The sequence below is a fragment of the Bos indicus x Bos taurus genome, chromosome 8 (assembly GCF_003369695.1).
Source record: "Bos indicus x Bos taurus breed Angus x Brahman F1 hybrid chromosome 8, Bos_hybrid_MaternalHap_v2.0, whole genome shotgun sequence".
Taxonomy (NCBI): Eukaryota; Metazoa; Chordata; class Mammalia; order Artiodactyla; family Bovidae; genus Bos; species Bos indicus x Bos taurus.
In genome coordinates, this window is record NC_040083.1 from 68,813,945 (window position 1) to 68,834,234 (window position 20,290).

General features: G+C 55.4%; 1 protein-coding gene and 1 long non-coding RNA gene across 4 annotated transcripts in view; one reads left to right on the forward strand and one right to left on the reverse strand.

Annotated features, from left to right (window-relative positions):
- GFRA2 (GDNF family receptor alpha 2) overlaps positions 1 to 16,465 on the reverse strand; it is a 151,754-nt gene extending 135,289 nt beyond the window's left edge. For 2 of the 3 annotated variants that reach the window (XM_027549791.1, XM_027549790.1), the window contains exons 1-3: positions 15,682 to 16,426; positions 10,399 to 10,713; positions 2,042 to 2,125 (exon numbers count right to left, since the gene is read on the reverse strand). In XM_027549791.1, the coding sequence (XP_027405592.1) occupies positions 2,042 to 2,125; positions 10,399 to 10,713; positions 15,682 to 15,721 (439 nt within the window). In that variant the 5' untranslated portion in view covers positions 15,722 to 16,426. Of the gene's footprint in view, positions 1 to 2,041; positions 2,126 to 10,398; positions 10,714 to 15,681 lie in introns of all 3 variants that reach the window. The other variant, XM_027549789.1, reaches the window with a different exon arrangement.
- On the forward strand, positions 14,173 to 15,770 carry LOC113897267. The gene is made up of 2 exons (XR_003512309.1): positions 14,173 to 15,365; positions 15,674 to 15,770. It is a non-coding gene; the product is annotated as an uncharacterized LOC113897267 (long non-coding RNA).
- Positions 16,466 to 20,290: the final 3,825 nt, after the last annotated feature.

The window sequence follows — 20,290 nt, forward strand, 5'->3', positions numbered from 1 at the left end:
GTGAAGTCACCATCCCATCCACTGCCATCCCCGCCACTACCAGTGCCAAAGGCACATCCAAATGGTCAGTCTTTGGCCACTGCCTCCCTTTTCATGGGTCCCAGGATTTCTCCCACCAGGTACATGTGTATCACCACCTCTTAATCCCTTAGAGCATGCCTTCTCAACAGAAAAGGAGGGTATCAGCCCTAAAGGAGCAAAAATGGGCTCCTGGGTAAGCAAAAAAAAAAAAAAAGGAGACATGACAGTGGCATGTGGCCCTCCAAACCTCAACCCTATCTGACAAAATTTTACTACTTAGCATTGGCTATGGACTGAATTGTGTCCCCACCCTAAATTCATGATGCTGAAGCCTTAAACCCCTAGTGTGACTGTATTTGAAGACAAGGCTCTTAGGAGGTAATTAAGGTTAAATTAAGATCATATGGATGGGGCCATGATCCAATAGGATTAGTGTCCTCATAAGAAGAGGAAGAGGCCTTTCTTTCTCTTTGTCTCTCTCTCCCCCCTCTCTTCTTTCTATCTCCCTGCTCCAATCCCCCACATCCTTCCCACCCATCCACACCCCCTACCCTGAGAGGACACAGTGAGAAGGCTGCTGACTGCAAACCATGAAGCAAGCCCTCTCCAGAAACCGAACTTGCCAGACCTTGACCCTGGACGTCTGGCCTCCAGAACTGTGAGATAATAGACTTCCATCATTTAAGCCATCCAGTCTAGGATATTCTTTTATGGCAGGCCCAGCAGACTGAGACTATTTCTCTCTTTAGAATTAATTTTTCTCCTTAAAGGGGCAACAATGAAAAAAAAGAAAAATTTGGGAAATACTGTCCTGAAGAATTCTTCATTGGAAAGGGCCCAGGGTCTCACTAGAGAGTCTTTCATTTCAGTCTAGAGTTCTGCTTCTCAACTGGCAGTGACTGTTCCCCTCAGGGGACAAGTGGCAGTGTCTGGAGACGCACTGGGTTGTCACAGTTTGTGGGGCTGCTCTGGGAATCCAGTGATTAGAGGCCAGGGATGTTGCTAAACACCATACACAGGACAGCTTCTGCCACAGAGAGGATTACCCAGGTCAATGTCAACAGCGCTGCTATTGAGAAACCTTGGTTTAGAGCAAAAGAAACTTCAGAATGTTTCACAGTCACAAAATGCCAGAAGCCTGAGATTTGGGGCCCTACACTCAGAGGTCTCGGTGAGAAAGCCCACCCTGGCCCTCTCTAAGCACGACTGGTGACTCCAGAAAGCTCATCCCAGCCTCCACAGAGTTCCCAAGACCAGAAGGCCCTCCCCAGTGCCCAAGTAGAGGTAGGCTGCCCTAGACCCATTGGTCACCCAAAAGCCAGAGGGAACAAGGTCAAGAAGAAAGAACCAAAAAAACTCACGGGGCTCCTACACACAGACCATGGCAAGCAAAGTGGAGCTCAAGTGAGCCTCTCACTCCCTAGACAGCCTGAGGCAGGAGTGGCCAGGAAGCAGAGGCTCTCCTCAGAGGGATTTCAGAAGCAGAACGCCCAGGGGAGACAAGAATTTCTGAACAGAATGGACGATGGTGACAGGAACACAGGCCACCTCAACTAACAGCTCCCACGAGCCCAGCAACATGCTCAGTCGTGGTCAACCATTGGTTCATTCTGACCCTATGGCCATCCAACAAGATAGGTGCCCTCCCCTCTGCACCAAAGAGCAAACCGAGGCACAGAGAGGCTGAGCAAATTTACCAAAGTAGAACAGCTGGAAAGGACCCAGCCAGGCAAGATGAGTGACAAAATGGGAAAGCAATACCAGATGTCAGATTCAAGACCTCCTGCATGGCAGGTCATTCTAGGCCATTCCCATAAATGCTTTAGGCCACACACAACCTCGGTGGTGGTGAGAAAGGGGGAAGGTGTCATGGTTTTCTCTTTACAGATGAAGACCCCAGATTTGGAGGTGTTCAGGGGCTTACTGGCGAGAGGACATCTCACCCAAGCCACAAGGTTCGATCTGCCAGCCCCAGGGGACCTGAGCAGAACTGTCAAGGCCCCAGCACAAGCCCACTCACCTGAGAAGATTGAAGCAAGCCTGAAGATGTCCGAGAGGCGGGCGGTCACTGGCTCATAAGGTGAGGCTTCATAAAACTCCTCGCCTGGAAGAGAGAACCGCATCAGACCAGGCTCACATCCTGCCCAAAGCTTTGCACACTTTATGTGGGTAAGGTATTTCTCTCCAACCAGAGCAGATCAGACTGCCCAATACAGCTCTCTCATGACTCCCTGCATGCCCCGGCCTCTTCTAAGGACTTCTATATGCTTCTGGAAAGAAGGCACAGGGGAAGGTGGAACCCTGATACTCACCATGGAAGGCCAGGTATTAAACAAATCCCAGGATTTGAAGCCGAAGGACTCTCCAACAGTCATTTAGTACAACTTCCTCATTTCACAGGAGAGGGCTCTGACGTGGCCCAGAGAGGTGAAGCAACCTGCCTGAGACCACACAGCTCCTCATGGCAGACCTAGAGCTACCTGGCCCTGACACTAACATCCTCTCCCATCACAACAGACTGGCTCTGCCCAGGCTTACTTGGGTGCATGCATCCTCAGTCGTGTCTGACTCTTTTGCGACTCCATGGACTGTAACCCACCAGATTCCTCTAACCATGGGATTCTCCAGACAAGAATACTGGAGTGGGTTGCCGTCTCCTTCTCCAGGGGAACTTCCCAACCCGGGAATTGAACCCACCTCTCCTGCATTGGTGGGCAGATTCTTTACCACTGAGCCACCTGGGAAGCCCATACCCCAGCTTAAGGGGACAGGATTTCCCCATTGCTTCCCACCATGTCACCAGGAGTGACTGGCTGAGGTCCACTGGACGGAGGCCTGACCAGTGACTCCTGTATGCCTTCCGACCCGTCTTCCCCTCCACCTGCTGCCCCTCCCCCAGGCTCTGGGGTGCACCAGAGGCTCGAGGATGTGAATGAGTGACAGCAGATAAATGGCGGATGACTGCCCTGGAGACCCAGCACCACCTCAGCAGGACTCCTGCCCCCTCCACCAGTACCTCAGCAGGAAAGGGAAGATCCTCGAGACGGACATGATGGTGAGAAGAAATCAATGGATAATCACTCAGACTGTGTGTGCATGCAGAGGGGGCGGGGGAGACAGGTGATGACCACAGCCTCACACATTGATTTCCTGTCCACCTGAGGCCCAGAGCCACAGGCAAGCTCACCACCTAAAGAGGAGTCCATGGGGGTGGCACCCCTGCAGGGGGCCACCTGCAGGAAGGGGCCGGCCTCCGGGGCTGGCCTCCGGGGGAGGGGGTCTTGGAATCTGCTTCTTCAGCCAGGCCCCAAAGTCACCCACAGGCTAGCCCCTGACTGGCTCTCTGCTGCTCCAGGGACAAGGCATCTCTCCACTGTACTAGGATGACCCCCAAAAAAAGGGTACAGACCCCCCCAGAGGACATGAAGGAAGAGCATGCCCCTGAGAAGTGGCCCCACCCTTCACTGTATCTCACAAGAACACCCTTAGGCCCCACCCGATCCAGCACACAGGGCGCCTTATGCACAGGGGGTGCCCACTGGTATCTGCCTAATCCAAAGATGACTCTTTGGTCCAGGCCTGTCTCCAACCCCACCTCCCCCCGGGGCCTGCAGGGCCATCATGGGCTTGCAAGGTCTCAGCATCCTCCCGTTTGCCCACCAGCACTGGAGAAACTCCCTGAGGGGGGGGGGGGGGGGTGGAGCGCACCAGCCATGCTAGCTGGTGCAAACAAATAACAAGAGAACCTAGGAAGCGCTTTGTAATAACGAGGAGGTTATGTTGTGCTTTCTTCATACTGGCACTATTAGAAGTGCTTTAGATGTACTGACTCATTTAATCCTCTTAATTTCCCCAGGGGCTAGGCACTATTATTCTCCCTATTTTTCTGATCAGGGACTGGGGCATGGAGATGCTACAGCACTTGCCCAAGACACACAGCCGGTGAGTGGCAGAGCTAAGTTTCAAATCCAGGCTGTTGGCTCCAGAGTCCACGTACTTAACCAGTATGAATACTGCCTCCAAAAATAAAAAGTGTTACCGAAACCAAATTCTTAAACAAGTACTACCAACCCTGAAGATTCATTGGAAGAACTGAGGCTAAAGCTCCAAAACTCTGGCCACCTGATTCGAAGAGCTGACTCATTGGAAAAGACCCTGGTGCTAGGAAAGACTGAAGGCAAAAGAAGTGGGCAGCAGAGGATGAGATGGTTGGATGTTATCACCAATTCAATGGACATGAGTCTGAACAAACTCAGGGAAATAGTGACAGACAGGGAAGCCTGGTGTGCTGTAGTCCATGGGATCGCAAAGAGTTGGACACAACTGAGCGACTAAACAACTCTTGCATACTTTTCATAGAGCTGTCTTCTCCTGGCTGGACCACTTCCCTACAGCAGGGCCTGTCCTTCCCTATAGGATCTGACACAGCACTGTGCCTGGGTACAGATAGGCTAGTATGACTGATTGGCCCAGGGGATGGATCTCTGGGGGAAAAGAGCCTCTTCCATGACTGGTTGGGAGGGGCCCATCCTATTTAAATCAATTCTCCTTGCCTGCTCCTGCAGCAGAATTCACCATCAGGAAATCTGAGGTCTGCCTGGCAGCAAGACTGAAGTCAAATGCAGGATGTCAGACTCCAGGCCCACGAGCTGGGAGAGGACATGTAGGGAGAACCCTGTGCACTTCACATTTGCAGAAGCAGGATGACCTTGAACTTCAGCATTGCCACTGGAGGAGGCAAGAAGCCTGGTCTCAAGTGCCCTGTGCAGCCAACAGTGACATCCCTCCCCTCACCCCAATGTAAATACTGGTGATTACGGGGGCGGTTATGGCAGAGGGGAAGATGAGCTCAAGGCCACAGCTCTCCCCCAGGGCAGTGGTCACTTTTCAGTTACTCAGTTGTGTCCAGCTCTTTGTGACCCCATGGGCTGCAGCATATCAGGCTTCCTTGTCCTACACTGTCTCTCGGAGTTTGCTTAAACTCATGTCCATTGAGTCAATGATGCCATCCAACCATCTCATCCTCTGTCACCCCCATCTCCTCCTGCCCTCAGTCTTTCCCAGCATCAGGGTCTTTTACAATGAGTTGGCTCTTCATGTCAATTGGCCAAAGTACTGGAGCTTCAGCTTCAACATCAGTCCTTCCAATGAATATTCAGGGTTGATTTCCTTTAAGATAGACTGGTTTGATCTCCGTGCAGTCCAAGAGGCTCTCAAGAGTCTTCTCCAGCACCACAGTTCGAAAGCATCAATTCCTTGGCACTCAACCTTCCTTCAGAGAAGGCAATGGCACCCCACTCCAGTACTCTTGCCTGGAAAATCCCATGGATGGTGGGCTGCAATCCATGGGGTCACTAAGAGTCAGACATGACTGAGCGACTTCACTTTCACTTTTTACTTTCATGCATTGGAGAAGGAAATGGCAACCCACTCCAGTGTTCTTGCCTGGAGAATCCCAGGGACAGGGGAGACTGGTGAGCTGCCGTCTATGGGGTCGCACAGAGTTGGACACGACTGAAGCGACTTAGCAGCAGCAGCAGCAACATTCCTTATGGTCCAACTCTCACATCCATACGTGACTACTGGAAAAACCATAGCTTTGACTATATGGACCTTTGTTGGCCAAGTGATGTCTCTGCTTTCCAGGACAGTGGAAAGGGGTCTACTTAGAAGAGTCCAGGGTCTGGTCCCACCAGCAGCTTGCTGTGTGCCCTGTGAGGCCTACCACACCTCTCTGCATCTCAGCCTCCTGCTAGAATGATCTCAAGGCCCTTGGCAGTTGGGACTGTCTGAGAGTTCAGCTCCCAGCTCTGCCCACACATGGACTGCTGAGGTCCTCAGTCCATGCAGTGAGCTCAGCCTCAGGTGGGGAGGTGACAGGTAGGGCCTCTCTCTCAGAGGCAAAAGGTGGGACTAAGTCTGTAGGAATTGCATCCACCAGCAGGGACCCTGGAGAAGCGAGAATCTAAGTGCAAACCCACATGAGTCTCTCCACTCCTTGATCCCCTCACCCGTCCAGACCCAAGTCAGGTTATCAAAATGTTAAGGTCAGGAAGATCCCCTGGAGTAGGACATGGCAACCTACTGCAGTATTCTTTCCTGGAGAATCCCATGGATGGAGGAGCCTGGTGGGCTCAGTCCACGGGGTTGCAAAGAGTTGGACACAACTGAAGTGACTTAGCACACACACACGCACAAGGAATAGGGAGGAAGTGCCTGCATCTTCCCGGGAGACCACTCTTCCCACTCCAGGAAGAGCCCCCTCTCAGGAAGACTCTGTCCTTCGGAGGAACACCACCTGCTGTTACTAATAAAAGGCCTCCGGGTTCCCCAGTCAGCCCCGAACAGAAACCACTGGCCCAAAGACCCAGGGGAGGGGACTGAGCAGTCTGCAAGGGGTAGGGAGCATGGTTCTGAGGAAGGAGAAAAGCAGGGGCCTGACTTTCTAGAGTGGACCCAAAGAAGGGCCTCCCAGACTACAGGTGCCCACACAGGGCCCAAGGCTTCCTCAGTGCTCTCGCCCTCTGAAGCACACAGTAGGTATTTAACAGATGTTTGTTGAGTAAATGAACCAACAAACCATCTCAAGCATTGGGATCCAGAGACTCTACAGTCAGAGCCCTCTTGGGTTGAAGGGGCCTTGAAGACGTGGCAGAAGGCAGCATAAAATGCATATTATGCTTTCTGTTGTCATCAAAACACCTCACCACCCAGCTCCAAGCAAGGTCCCCAGTGCACTGATGTGGTGATGCTGAGGGTGCCAGTCCAATGGGAAGGGTCTCCAGTGGCCCATCCAGCTCTCTAGCCCTAAACTCTTCTATCCCCTCCCTTCCCATTCTGCACCTACAGCAAGCCCACCCACCTTCTGCCCAGTCTCCCTTGGGTTGAAACCAAAGGCCGTGGAAAGAAAGCAAAAACCTAAACAAACCGGCTTCCTGAATTGGGGCCCTTACTGTTCTGTGCATGGGGAGAAGGAAATGGCAACCCACTCCAGTATTCTTGCCTGGGAAATCCCAGGGCAGAGGAACCTGGAGGGCTACAGTCCATGGGGTCGCAAAAGAGTCAGACATGACTGAGCAACTAAACAGCAACATGGATTTGTCAGTTTCTGTTATGTGAGTTTTGTAAGAAGTTAAATAAGTCTTCTTTGTGATAAATATGTATTCTGTGCATGGAGTCAGCCTGGGAGGGTAGGAGGAAGCCAGCCCCTTATCTCGCAGAGAACAGAGCGCCCCTCTCTGTGGCTAGTTCCCTCTCTTTGCTAATTTCAAGTTCTAGGACTCCAGGTTGCCAGCAACAGAGAAGTTACCACTCAGTTCATGAGGAATTACTATGTTACTAATGGTGGTAATACTGTTAATAATTCCAAGCCTGTTTATTCCTAATTTTAGGGCAAATTTGAAACTTCTGAGCCACTGGTCAGGAACTCATCACTATCCAGGCTCCACCCTGGGCCCAGCTTCCTCCTGCCCCTCCAGCAGCTGGGGCAGGGGAGGCGGGCTGATGACCCTCAGATTCCAGGCTGACACCTCCCCTCCCCTAAGGGCACAGTTCCACATCACACCCCTCTCTCTTCTTAACCTCAGCCTCTCCATTGCTTCTGTCCTACTTTAGAATTTAAACTAGTCGACTCTCTTTTTTAAAAAAGTCATCCTTTGTTCTCTATCTTCACATGCTTGCCAAGTGGCTTCAGTCATGTCCAGCTCTTTGCGACCACATGGACTATAGCCTGCCAGGCTCCTCTGTCCACGGGATTCTCCAGGGAAGAATACTGGAGTGGGTTCCCATGCCCTCCTCCAGGGGATCTTCCTCACCCAGGGAGCGAAACCACATCTCTTTTGTCTCCTGCATTGTCAGGTGAGTTCTTTACCCCTGAGCCACCTGGGACGGCTACGGCTAAGTCACTTCAGTCGTGTCCGACTCTGTGCAACCCCATAGACAGCAGCCCACCAGGCTCCCACATCCCTGGGATTCTCCAGGCAAGAACACTGGAGTGGGTTGCCATTTCCTTCTCCAATGCATGAAAGTGAAAAGTGAAAGTGAAGTCGCTCAGTCGTGTTTGACTCTAGCGACCCCATGGACTGCAGCCTACCAGGCTCTTCCGCCCATGGGATTTTCCAGGCAAGAGTACTGGAGTGGGGTGCCATTGCCGAAGCCCTGTATATTCACACCAGAATTCAAGAAGTTGTCCACAGTCATCATTCCCAGTTCCCCAGCTCCCAGGCACCCCGCTAAGCAGGCTTCTGCTCCCAGTGGCCACCTAAGGAGTCTCCCCAAGGGCACCAGGTACACTCTCCATCCCTCTCCTGTCCGGCCTGAAGTCTTGGAGGCTGTTGATCCTCCTTCCTTCTGACAGTGAGCTCCTCCCAAGGGGCTCCCTCCCACCTCACCCCCACAGCCTCCTCATCACCCCTGCAGCCCATCTTTCAATGGCAGTGATCCCAGTAGTTCAGTTCCTGACCTCCTCCCAGTGTGACTGTACCCAATCCCTTGGCCCCAGTTACCACCTGCAGGCTGCTGGTGACTTCTTTTTTATTTTTTATTGTAGTTGATTTACCACATTTTAATTTATTTTTGGCCACACCCTGCAGCATGTGAGATCTCAGTTCCCCAACGAGGGATCAAACCCACACCCTCTGCATTGAAAGTCGGAGTCTTTATCACTTCCAAGGAAGTCCTTGCTCATGACGTCTCAATCCTTAAGTCCAGTCCCCCTTCCTCACCTGAGCCCCAGCCCTGCACGCCCAGCTGTCTATAGGGCAGGGCCGATGAGGGGCATATAACCCCAAAACAAACGCATATCTCCAGCCCTCTCCCGACTCAACACCTTTGCCGTGATGAGCCCCCTCAGCCACTCAGCTGCCCCAGACAGAAGCCTGCGGGCCCTCCCTGACTCTTCCGGCCTTTCACAAAGACCTGTTGATTCCAACTCCTGGGCAGCTCTTAGATCTTTCTTTCCTACCACTGTCCTCGTTCAGCCGCCATGTTCCTGGCCTGCACCACAGCAGTGGCCTCCAAACAGTCTCTCCAATCTGCTCTCCTGTTGGAACCATGTGAACTTTTTCCTGAAGCGCAGATCATCACATAAAACCTCCAAGGGGTGCTGCCCACCAGATCCAAACCCCTCCCATCTCTCCTCCTCCATCCCCACTCCACTTGCCTCTAGGTGGCGGTAATGGTAAAGAACACATCTGTCATGCAGGAGACAGAAGAGATGAGGGTTCAATCCCTGGGTCGGGAAGATCCCCTGGAGGAGGGCATGGCAACCCACTCCAGTATTTTTGCCTGGAGAATCCCATGGACAGAGGAGCCTGGTGGGCTAGAGTCAGACACGACTAAAGCAACTTAGCACCACTGAGTTACCTGCATGTCTGTAAGGTCAGCTAACCTGCATTACATGCTGCCCTTTGCCCAAGCTCTGTCCCCCACCTCCCACACTCTCCCTACATGCCTTCACGAAATAACTGCACCTCACTCTTTAGTCTCAGCCTGAAGCCCACCTCTTTCAGGAAGGCTCTCTAGATTTTGCAAAAAGGGGTTAGATGCCCTTCTTTGGCTCTTCCAGAGCCCCCAGTGCTTTCCGACAGCACTCACTACATCACCAAATGACAGAAAGTCCCTGACTTATCTGTGTCCCCCGAGAAGAGGAGCTCCACAAAGGCAAATGCTGCCCCAGCTGCTCTGGACTATTAATGCCTAGCAGCCAGGAAACTCCCAATAAACAGCTGTTGAATTAATAAATGAATGTCTGACCCAGGAGGCCTGCAAATCCTCCACACCCTAGTCTGGAGGCAGAGGAAATGGGGGAGGTGGTTGAGAGGCTTACAGGTTTGGCCTTGGAAATTGGAGGAGGGCTTGCCCAGGGCTCTGGGACCTGCTGCCCACGTGCCCTCCAATCCCTGCTGATGGTGCCTAAGACAGGTCAGGGGTCAGGAAGCTACCAGAAGGGCAGGCCTCCTGGAAGCAGGCAGGCAGAAGAGGGGCAGCAGAGAGTGGCAGGGGCTGGTCTGCTCACATGCAAACCTCACAGCTCCACCCGCACGCAGCCAGTCCCTTCTCTCTCCTCTGTGCTTTTCTCCATCCACCTGGGCACTCTGGCCTCACCTGCCCTTGTTACCGTGACACACAGCCAGCCAGCCAGCCTTGGTCCACTCCCCATCCAGACCCCCATCCCCTCTCATTCCATCACCCTGACCCTTTCTCCTCCCTAGCTCCTCCTTGGTCTGTCTCTCCAGCAACATCTGCGCCCCCCCCTCCAGGTCAGATGATTACCTCCTCTGGGTGCTAGGTTGCCCAGGAGGTGGAGAGAGACACGGCGGGCCAGTCCATCCAGTTACCAGGCCCTCCCGCTGAACCCAGGACCCTGGCCGGCCTTACCCTCGGTCAGCCCCAGGTGGATGCTCCAGTAGATCTGCAAGCACTGCAGCTCCTTCTTCATGCCCCGCTTGCAGCGGCAGTCGTAGAGCGGGCTCTCCTGCAGCACCTCCAGGGCTGCCTGGCACTCCTTGTTGGCCAGCATAGTGTTGCGGTCCCGGCCGGCCAGGCACTGGCGCAGCGTGCGGTAGCGGGAGCTGCAGTTGGATTCGGCCGCGCACAGCTCATTGGCCCGGACACAGTCCACTGGGGGACGCCAGCCGTGGAGCTCGGGGCCCTGCGGGGAGGAAGGGCTGGCCAAAGAGCGGAGGGTCTCGTCTGGGTGGTGGGGAGGGAAGACAAGCATGAATGAGGGCCGCAGTCTCCGACCCCAGAGGCAGGCCTGGGGGCCCTTCTGGGAGAGTCACACCGGTTCTATTCAACACAGCAAGGCCGATTCAAGGCTGCCTGCCCCAGCAAGTCAGAGTAAGCGCTGCTAAAGGGGCCCAAGATACCACCATCTCTCCTCAGACCCCAAAGGAGAAAAGTTGTCTTCGGCCCTGGCCCTACATGACCCTTTCCTGGTTCCTTCCACGGCCCTGGGCCCAGGAGCACAGCCCAGAAGAGCCAGAGGCCCCAGCCAGACCACAGACGGTCTAAGATGCCAGGAGTCCAGAGAAGGATCCCACAGCCCCAGCAGAGAGCTGGCGGCTGATGGGCCTCCTAGGGCAGGCCAAGGGGAGATCTCAGTTTCAGAGTAGCCAGGCCTCCTGCCAGCAACCTCAGGTCCAAACAGGTCTGGCCAAGGAACCAGCTAGGCTGACTGGTTAACTCTCACAGCCTGTTAGGCTCTCAAAGACCAGATCAGTCCTCGCATTCCACCCTCAGAAAACTGAGGCCCAAAGAAGGGACGTGACAACTCAAGGTCACACCCAGGCTAAAACGGCCCCTCCGACCCCCAGTCTGTCCATTTTGAGTCCCCAGACTTCATAAGGAAACAGGGACAGACAAGCCTGAGGTCTGAGGAGAGCTCAGAGGGAAGCACTCCTCTGGGGGACCCGGCCCTCCACACCATCCTGTCCAACAGAGACAAAATCCACCATGGAGACAAGTTCCACCCCAGCCCCCCAAAAAATGCTGGGGCCCAAGCAACTCCCACAGATGCCTCTCTCTGTCTCTGTCTCCTTCTCTCTCATTTCTTTTCCTCTTTCTTTCCTCTCCTCCCCACCCTTCCTTGATACCCTCTCCCCTCTGTTTCTCCTTCTTTCCAGAAGCCAAGTAATAAGTCAGCTGCAAGTGGACCCTGGCCTCGCACATGGACCCTCGCCTCCCCAGCATGGCCTCCAGTGTCCAAACCCACAGTCCTCGAAAGGGAAGGGGTCGGGGAAGGAGATACGGAAGGGAAAGGCACAGAAAGGGCCGCTTGGTCCTTCCAAAAGCAAGCTCCCCTAACAGACATCATCCCAGTCCCCTGGTCCCCTCCAAGCCCCTCACTCAGATCCTGCCCCACAAAAAGGCCATGCCATGGCCCGGAGCCAAGACTGAATTTTCCAAGACCAGAAGAGTGATGGGGGGGTTTCCGCACTCCATTCTGCCCCGAAACATAATAAGATCTTAGGCAGAAGTCTCCCCCATCCCCTAATCCCCAAGAGTCTCCTCCATTTTGACCCAGAACTCCCACTTCTCACTCCTTTCTCCCAAGAGGCCCTGCTCAGGGAGCAGCTAGCACAGGGAGACAGCGACACCTAGAGGCAACGTACTGCACTGCAACCCTGTCACTACCCACGGGGCCATGGAGGGGAAACGCATCTAGAAATGAACTCCTGGCGGGCCAGGCCTATCCCACCAAGAGAGCAGGGGGTGGGCCTGGGGTGGAGAAAACCTCAGGGTCCACAACAAAAGACTTTCTTTCTCTAGGTGACCAGACCTCTACCTCAGGACAGGAGGAGCTGACAGTTATGGCCAGGCTTGAGCAAGACCACTAAAGAAACCAGCATGGAATGTGGGCATAGACATAAGGCATCTGCCCGGGGTAGGATGGAGAAGCGCCCTCCGGCCCAAGCCCAGGCGGGGGCTTTATTGCCAGGCTTCAGCAAACTCCTGGGTCTCTGCAGGACTCGTGTGCAACAGGGCCCTCCAGGATCAGCTCTGTTGACCCGGCCTCACCTGTACCTGCCGTCCCACCTAGCCAACCAGGTAGCCAGCCTGCTGGAGCCTTAGGACTGGCCCAGCCCTGGGCCTTCCACTGACTCTCCTCACCCCAGCATCCCAGCAGGCGTCTCCTCTTCCACCTTGGCGTTACCTGAGGCTGCACAGCGGGAGATAAAACGAGAAGGTGGCCTCCTCCCCAGGCTTAAACGTCAGCACACTAGCCTAGGGAACTGGGGCAATAAGGACACTTCCTTCCTGCCCTACAGGTGGGTCTACAGCCCCAAGAGACATCCTTATAGAGTCCTGGGCTCCTCTGCCTAAAGCAAGGGCTTCCCTCTTCCTTTCAGCTCCTGGGCAGAGAGATGTTCCATAGGAGGGTCAGTGCATTTTCCAACCAAACTCCCTGACCACCACCTACCCCTGACTCTTCTCGGTGGTCCCATGACCCCCAAAACCAAGAAGTCCAGCCAGAGAAAGAAATCATGGCAACCTGGTGCCTCTGGCCAAGAATTCTAGGTGAGTAAAGGTTGGAAGGTATTCTGGTGATGTTTCCAGGTTCTAGATCAGGAGAAAACTCGGATCTCTCATGGAAAGCACAGACATGTGGAACAGCTTTTGGAGACACAGCAGGGACTGTGAGACCACAGAGACCTACAACCGCCCAGGTACATCAAATGCCCCCATGAGAGGGAGAATACCAGTGGGAGGTGGGCTCTCTGACCAACCCTGGTCCCCACTCCCATCACTGTCCCCATCTCACTTTCTCTCTGGGTTTGTCAACACTGGAGGTCAGGATGGCTGGGCCAGGAAGGCATGCCCACGCCCAGACCTCACTCAGAACCTTGGGAGGAGTACACCGAAGGCCCCTGCTCCTAGGAACGTGCTTCACTCTATCCCTGACTGAAAACGCCCACCCCACTTCTCAAGCTCCAGAAAAGCCTCTCCCCAAAGCCAACTTTCCAACCAACTCCCAACTGTGGGCCCCTTGCCAGGCAAGGGCCCTGGGGCTGAAATTTCCTTAACAACCAACATATCCCTAGTTCTCGGCTGGCCTAACCCAGAGCCTTTCAATGTCCTGTGGTCACTCAGGCAACACGCACCCCAGCTTTGAGAAGGGGCTTCTCCAGAGAAAGGAACTGAAAGGATGTGGCCGCCCCCCCTGCCGCTTTTCCTCCTCTCATCCCCACCCCCACCAGGGTCACAGACACCAGGGAGGCATCTCTGAACAGGACCCCAGGCACACCTACACAGGCTCAGGAGAACAGTCTCTCCTCAGGCCCCTCGGCTGGGACCCCCACCTCTGCAGCCTGGGGGGCTGGACTGGAGACGACTAAGGGACTATCATCCACACCTGGGAGCCCTGCTGGCCTGGGATGTGTGCAGTTCAGGAGCAAGCAGTCTGGCTGCTTTTCCTGAAATACAATTTTCTTTTCTTCTTGGCCCTGCTCATTCTTGGCCCCAGAAAGCTGGGTTTTCAAACCAGCCGTGGGAGAAAAGGTCAGCTTTTATAATAGCCCCTTCGGAGTGAGAGGGTTACCGGGAAAGGCTTGCAGGAGCACAGTGGGGCCCAGAGCAACCATCCCAGCCCCTCCCTCAGCCCCTCCCACCTGAGAACACTATTGAGAAGAGCCACCTCTGGCTCCCTGAGGCCCGACTGTGAAGGCCACACCCTAGAGCTGGGCCAAGCCCCACGGCCCCTATGAATGCAGAAGGGGCTGGCAAAGGGCCCAGGGCCCGATCAACATGGACTGGACTTGAATCCCTGGTCCTAGTCAAGACACTTCTTAGGACACCCTTCATGGCTTTCTGTGACCTGCACCTAACTCCCTCCTAGGCCTTCCCTCTCCCCTCCTCCAGGAGGGAAAGGGTGCTCTTATGACCCATCTGGGCAGGCTGGCTCACCCTGGCTACACAGCAGGCCAAGGTGGTAGGAGCAGCATCCACAATGAAGCAAATGTGTGGTCCTTACATATACACACACACACACACACACACACACACACACACCCCGTTAGCCTGTCCTCTCTCTGGAGCACTTACTGGGGCAGCAGCCTTGCCTGGGACTCCAGGTCAGCACACAGCCTTTCCAACACCCACTTTTACTCACCTCCACCCCCAAGAATGCTCCCTCTACACCCACTTCCCAAGCAGCTGAGATTTCCTGCAGCATAAAAAGGGGGCTAGGGATTGGGAATTCTGGGTGGGAAAAAGACAGTCAGGGTTCAGGGACACCAGGCAGCCCTCCCTTCCCTGCCCTTGGGGGAGAGGGCTTACAGAATGAGCAGTGGTCTTTGTTCAGGCCAGGTTTTCCCCTCAGCCCCCCTCCTTCTTCACCCAAGGAAGCAAACTTTGGCCTCCCTCCCATCTCTTCCCACCAGCTACCGGGTGCCTCCGCCCCAAAGGTGGCAAAGACAAGGCTGTGAACTGCGGCTCAAATCCTCCACTCCCGCCCACCTAGATGGCTCGGGTCTGCGCGGGAGGGAGGGTACAGGGTGGGGAGAAACTTGAAAAGTGTTTCAGGGAGTGGAGCCGCGGGGAAGGGATTCGGAGAGTGGGAAGCGGGTGTCTTTTCCAGGGGTTGATTGGCAGGCGGGGGGTGGCTGCCAGGACTGCCCCCACAGATGTCCATCCCGGAGCTCCTGGAGAAGCCCGTGCCCTCCACCACGATCGGCTCGAGGAGCCGCCGGAAAAGGTAGGATGGCAGGATTTTCCTCTCCCCGACCCTGAGCCTCTCCCCTCCCTTCTCTCTTCCAGATCAAGAGTTGGATTTTTTTTTTTTTTTCTTAAGTTGCCATAATTTGAACCCTTTATGTTGAGAGAAATGAACGCTATCACTGCATGTGAGTGAGCGACTGTGTCTGCGTTCGTGCGCTCAGGGATGGTCTGGGTGTTCTAAGTCTCCTTCCCAACCCTGCGCGTACGCAGCCAGCAGCGGCTCGCGTCCCTCCACCCGCATACTCGCCGCCGGCCCCGCTCGGTTCCGCTGCGCCCGGGCCCGGCTCGCCCCGCCGCGCGCTCTTCCCACCGGTCGGTCCCCCGCCAGCGCCCCGCTCGCCCCCAAGGTTCCAGGCTGCTCGCCGGCGCCAGAACGCGCACGGCAGCGCAGCCCCCCAGGCTCCCGCGGACACACTGTCCTCGCCTCCCGCAGGTACTCACCTAAAAAGAAGAAGAGGCAGAAGGCGTTTGCCAAGATCATGTTAAATAAATCCCACAGTTTTTTCTGTCTTTCTCCCTTGGATAAAAAATAATAACAACAACAATAATAATAGCCAAGCAGTGATAATCAGCCCCAAATCCAAGGCGGAGATCCCAGCTAGTCCGCCGGATGAAGATCCTGAGTCCTGCGATTCTCGCCTCTGGCTGGAGGGGGTGGGGGAATGGAGGGCGGTGGGCCGCGTCTGGACGCCCCCCTTGCCCACTAAAATCAAATACACACGTATCTGTGTGTGTGCGTGTGTGCTCTCCAAGCCGACAGCCGGTCCGCAGGTCTGCCCTTCCCTCGGCTCGTCCGGGAAGGCGCGAGTCCCCGCGGGTCCGATTCCCCTGCGCTTCCCGGGAGGGGACTGAGGAGGTGGGGGGAGAGGCGATCTGAGAGTGAAGCGCTGGAAGGAAGTGGCGAGGGTGGGGGTCAGAATAAAACGCAAATAAGAAAGAAATCCACCGACGGGTGTCAGCGCCTAGGAACGATCCAGTGGGAGCTTCGAGGACGAGAGACCCGAGTCGCTTCTTTCGCACAAGACGGAGGAAAGATTCAAAAAAAATCTTCTCCCGCTAACCCCTGCTCGTGTCACTTTTTTCTAATGGAATTCCAGTGACCGTGTGTCTCTGCGTGCGTGTCTTTCTCTCTCCTCTGCTTCCCTCTCCTCTCCCCGGCTCTCGCTCTTTGCTCCCGCTCTCTCCGGCTCTCCCTCGCTCTCCTCTCCCTCCCCTTTCTCCCTCTCTCTGCTCCTCCCTCCGCCCGCCCCCTTCCCCCTTCGCGGCTCCCTCGCCGCGGCTCTCGCGCCCGCGCCCCTCTCCTCCGCCTGGGGCTCGGCGCTCTGGCTCCCAAGCGCTGGCGGCGCGGGGCGCGGGCGCGCGGCGGAGCAGCGACACTCTGCAGCGGCGGCGGCGACAAGGCGGTGGCGGTGGCGCCGGGGAACGCGGGCCGAGGGGAGAGCTCCGCCGCCGGCTCCCTCTGCTCGGCCGCCCGCCCTTCCCGGGATTGACCTGCAGCCTTGGCCGGAAACTGACCAGCTACCCCGGCCAAGGCTCGGCCTCCAACCCAAACCCACCAAAACCTCCTCACCTTTCTCTTCCCGCTGCTCCTGCCGCTGCGCGGCAACCCCCACGCCCCCTCCTCTCCCCGCCCGGAGCCGGCTGCGCCCTCCAACCCCCACCGCCCCCGCCCCCGCGCCAGGGCAGCCCGCTCCGGGAGGCCCTGGGGAGGTTCAGCGGAGGCCCGAGGGATTGGAGTCCGTGGCTCTCGAGCCAACCCGGGGGCGTAGGGGGAAGGGCGCTAGAAAAAAAAAAAAAAACCCGCTGGAGTCCGGGTCAGGGAAGGGGGCTGCACCATCCGATGGGCGTCCTTCGACCCAGGAGCCGAGGCAGAGCGTCTCCCCGAAGACGCAAGGGAGATGAAGGACCCCCTCCGTCACCAACCGCCAGCGTCCCCGCACAGCCTCCTGCCCGGGTCGAGCCCCGCGCCCGCCTACACGTGTGCTCTTCATGCGGGGCTCGAGAACTTTCCCCGCACACCCTCGGCGCCCTCGCCCCCTACACTCCCTGGCGTCGTAACCCTTCGAGACTCCCCTTCCCGACTTGTCTCCCTCCCCTAGTGCGGGAAGAAAGCTGCCGAGCCAGGGCGTCCTGACCACCCCATCCGAGGCCGGCGAACCCTTCCACGAACTGCGCGGGAAGGATCGGGGATGCTGGCTCGCACCCCACCCTGGTGGGAGCGCCCCGGGACCGACGCAGGTCTCCGCGCCAAGACTGGCGGCGAGCTGGGCTCCGGGGAGTCCTCCCGAGGCAACCGGCAGCTCCCTGCTTCCGAGGCTCCAGGTGGGGCCCCCTCCCCCTTCCGGGAAGGGGGCGACTGATCCATATGTCCACGGGCCGGGCTCACCAGCGTGTTTTAGTCACGGGATTTACAGTAAACGCTCAGAAGCACCAAAAAGGAGGGGCGTCTGGCTGGGAAAGGGCTGAAGGAGAAGTAAGGTTGCTGACACATTCTGGCAAGTGGGCGAGAGGCGGTGGGCTTCGAGCACGCGCGGGCAGACCCACGCACACCCGACACCCCAGTTTCACGCGCCCATCTGACACATTCTCGGCTGCGTTAAAGCTGCTCTGCACCCCTCGGCGCCCTCGCACACATTCCTGCACGCAGCTCCGTGCGCACCCCGTGTGCCAGGGTGGGGTACACGCAATACCTCGTAAACTTTCCGCGCTACGCAAAACCGGATCTGGGCTGGACCAAAGATGTAGGTGTTAGTGCATTTTAAAATGCATTTTTAAATGAACAAGACTCTGGAGAGGCGTGAATGCTAGAAATGGACCTGGGCTCGAAGGGAGGGGTCACTTAAAAAACCGACAGGCTTCTCAAGTAGAAAAGCTAGAGGGAGCAACGTTTGTCTTGCGGATTTAGGCGGGAACGCGGCTTCTTTCCAGCCTTGGAATCGCCGAGCCGAGGGTCTTCTGCGAAACGCCTCACGTCTGCCCCATCCTAGGGCATCAGCCCTCAGTCCGTACTGTCCCAGGGCCATTGAGTGGTGCCCGCTTGGGGGCGTGGCCCTAGCAGGTGAGCGAATCTGAGCCAGGAAGGCTTGGGGATTGGAGCTGGGGAAAGTACCCGGGGGCTGACCTTCTTGCCATTCTTCCGGGCCCCTCCAGTTCTAAGAAAAGACTAAACACCTTCATTCCTAGAACTGGGGGGTGTAAGGAACCAGCTTCATAAAAGTTTAGGTTGAAGGATGAAAACCTGATGAGAATTATACTCTTGAATCAGAAGCCGGGTGTGTGCTTAGTCACTCAGTCGTGTTCGACTCTTTGTGACCCCATGAGTCACAAAGTCAGAGCCCTCCAGGCTCCGCTGTCCCTGGGGATTCTCCAGTCAAGAATACTAGAGTGGGTTGCCATGCCCTCCTCCAGGGATCTTCCCAACCCAGGGACCGAACCCAGGTCTCCCGCATTGCAGGTGGATTCTTTACCCTCTGAGCCACTGGGGGAAGCCCTCAGTGGCTGGAGTCTGGTGTAAATAAATTTCCCCCCTCCCCTCTCCTACTCCCTGAATCTTCTGGCTGCCCAAATGCCCTTTACCACTCCCACATTTCCAGCACCCCCACCGGAGGTTTTCCCTATCCCAAGGGCCCTACTCTAGACTCTGAAATTACTGTTCGGCACATTGCTCTTCCTCCTTCATCTCAAAAACAATTTCTTTAACTTTCTTTGAGCCCTGACTGGACATTAGAAAGAAAATTCTCTGAAGCATATTTAGGAGCTTTAATGAGAAAGCAGTGATGAACACCCAGGGTGTGCCCACTGATTCCCATGGTGGTGGGAGGGGTATCTGGTAGCAGGAGGCTGAAGTCCTTCAGAGACTCCGGGTCAGTGGACAATGCCACCAGGCCAGCATTCACCTTGTGGCCATTGAGGCCCTCTTTTCCCACCTGTCTATATAAGCATCACTCACCACACCTCACTCTCTGCAGATCCACCCTCAACCTAAGCTGCCCTTAGATATGGCAGCGTACAAGTGTCACATGATAACCCACGTGTCTCCTGTGTGTAAGCACCCCTACCCCATGTCAAGATCTGCAGAGGAAACATAGACAGACATGTGCCAGCCATAGGCAATTTAATCTCTCAGAGCCTCAGTTATTTCATCTATAAAATGGGGATTTAAAAAAAAAAAAAAAACCTGAGTCTTCCCTGGTGGTACAGTGGCTAGGACTCCATGCTCCCAATGCAGGGGGCCCTGGTTCAATCCACATGCTGCAACTGGGACTTGGCACAGCCAAATAAATTTTAAAAAAATTTTTAATTCAAACTGTAGAGACAAGATGAGATATTGTACACAGAGCAGCGAGTCAAATGCCTGGCTCTAAGAAAGTTGTTCAAAAAACGTCACCCCTTTCCTCTGGGATCCAGAAGGATTAGGAACCTATGTGTAAGGCATACAAACCTAAGTGGCAAATGAGAAGCAGAGATAAAAAGCAATGGGGATTCAAGGGAAATAGAGACAAGAAGGTCAGTCTTCCCCAGTGACTCAGTGGTAAAGAATCCACCTGCCAATGCAGGAGATGCAGGTTCAATCCCTGGGTCAGGAAGATCCCCTGGAGAGGTAAATGGCAACCCACTCCAGTATTCTTGCCTGGGAAATCCCGTGTACAGAGGACTCAGGCGGGCTACAGACCATGGGGTCCCAAAAGAGTCAGACACAACTCAGCAACTAAACAACAATTGTAGAGGGTCAAGAATAGGAGACCTTGTAAGAGGGAGTCTCAGAGAAAGGAGAGACTCTCAGGAAGTATGAACAGATGCTCTTAAGGTTCACAGATACACATTCCCACACCCTCCAAGACTATACCTTTCATCAGCCTTTAAGGGTCAAGCCCAGTGGCTCTTGAGCTTGTGGGTAGATGAGTCTCCTGCCCACCCAAGACAGCCCCTCCACCGTCACAGATACGGGAGCTACAATATGCAGGGAGAGGGAGAAAGGACACTTGGCTGTTCGTTTCTGTTTCCTCATCTCTCTAGGCCTACTCATCTGGTGGCATGGATTCTCTGGAGG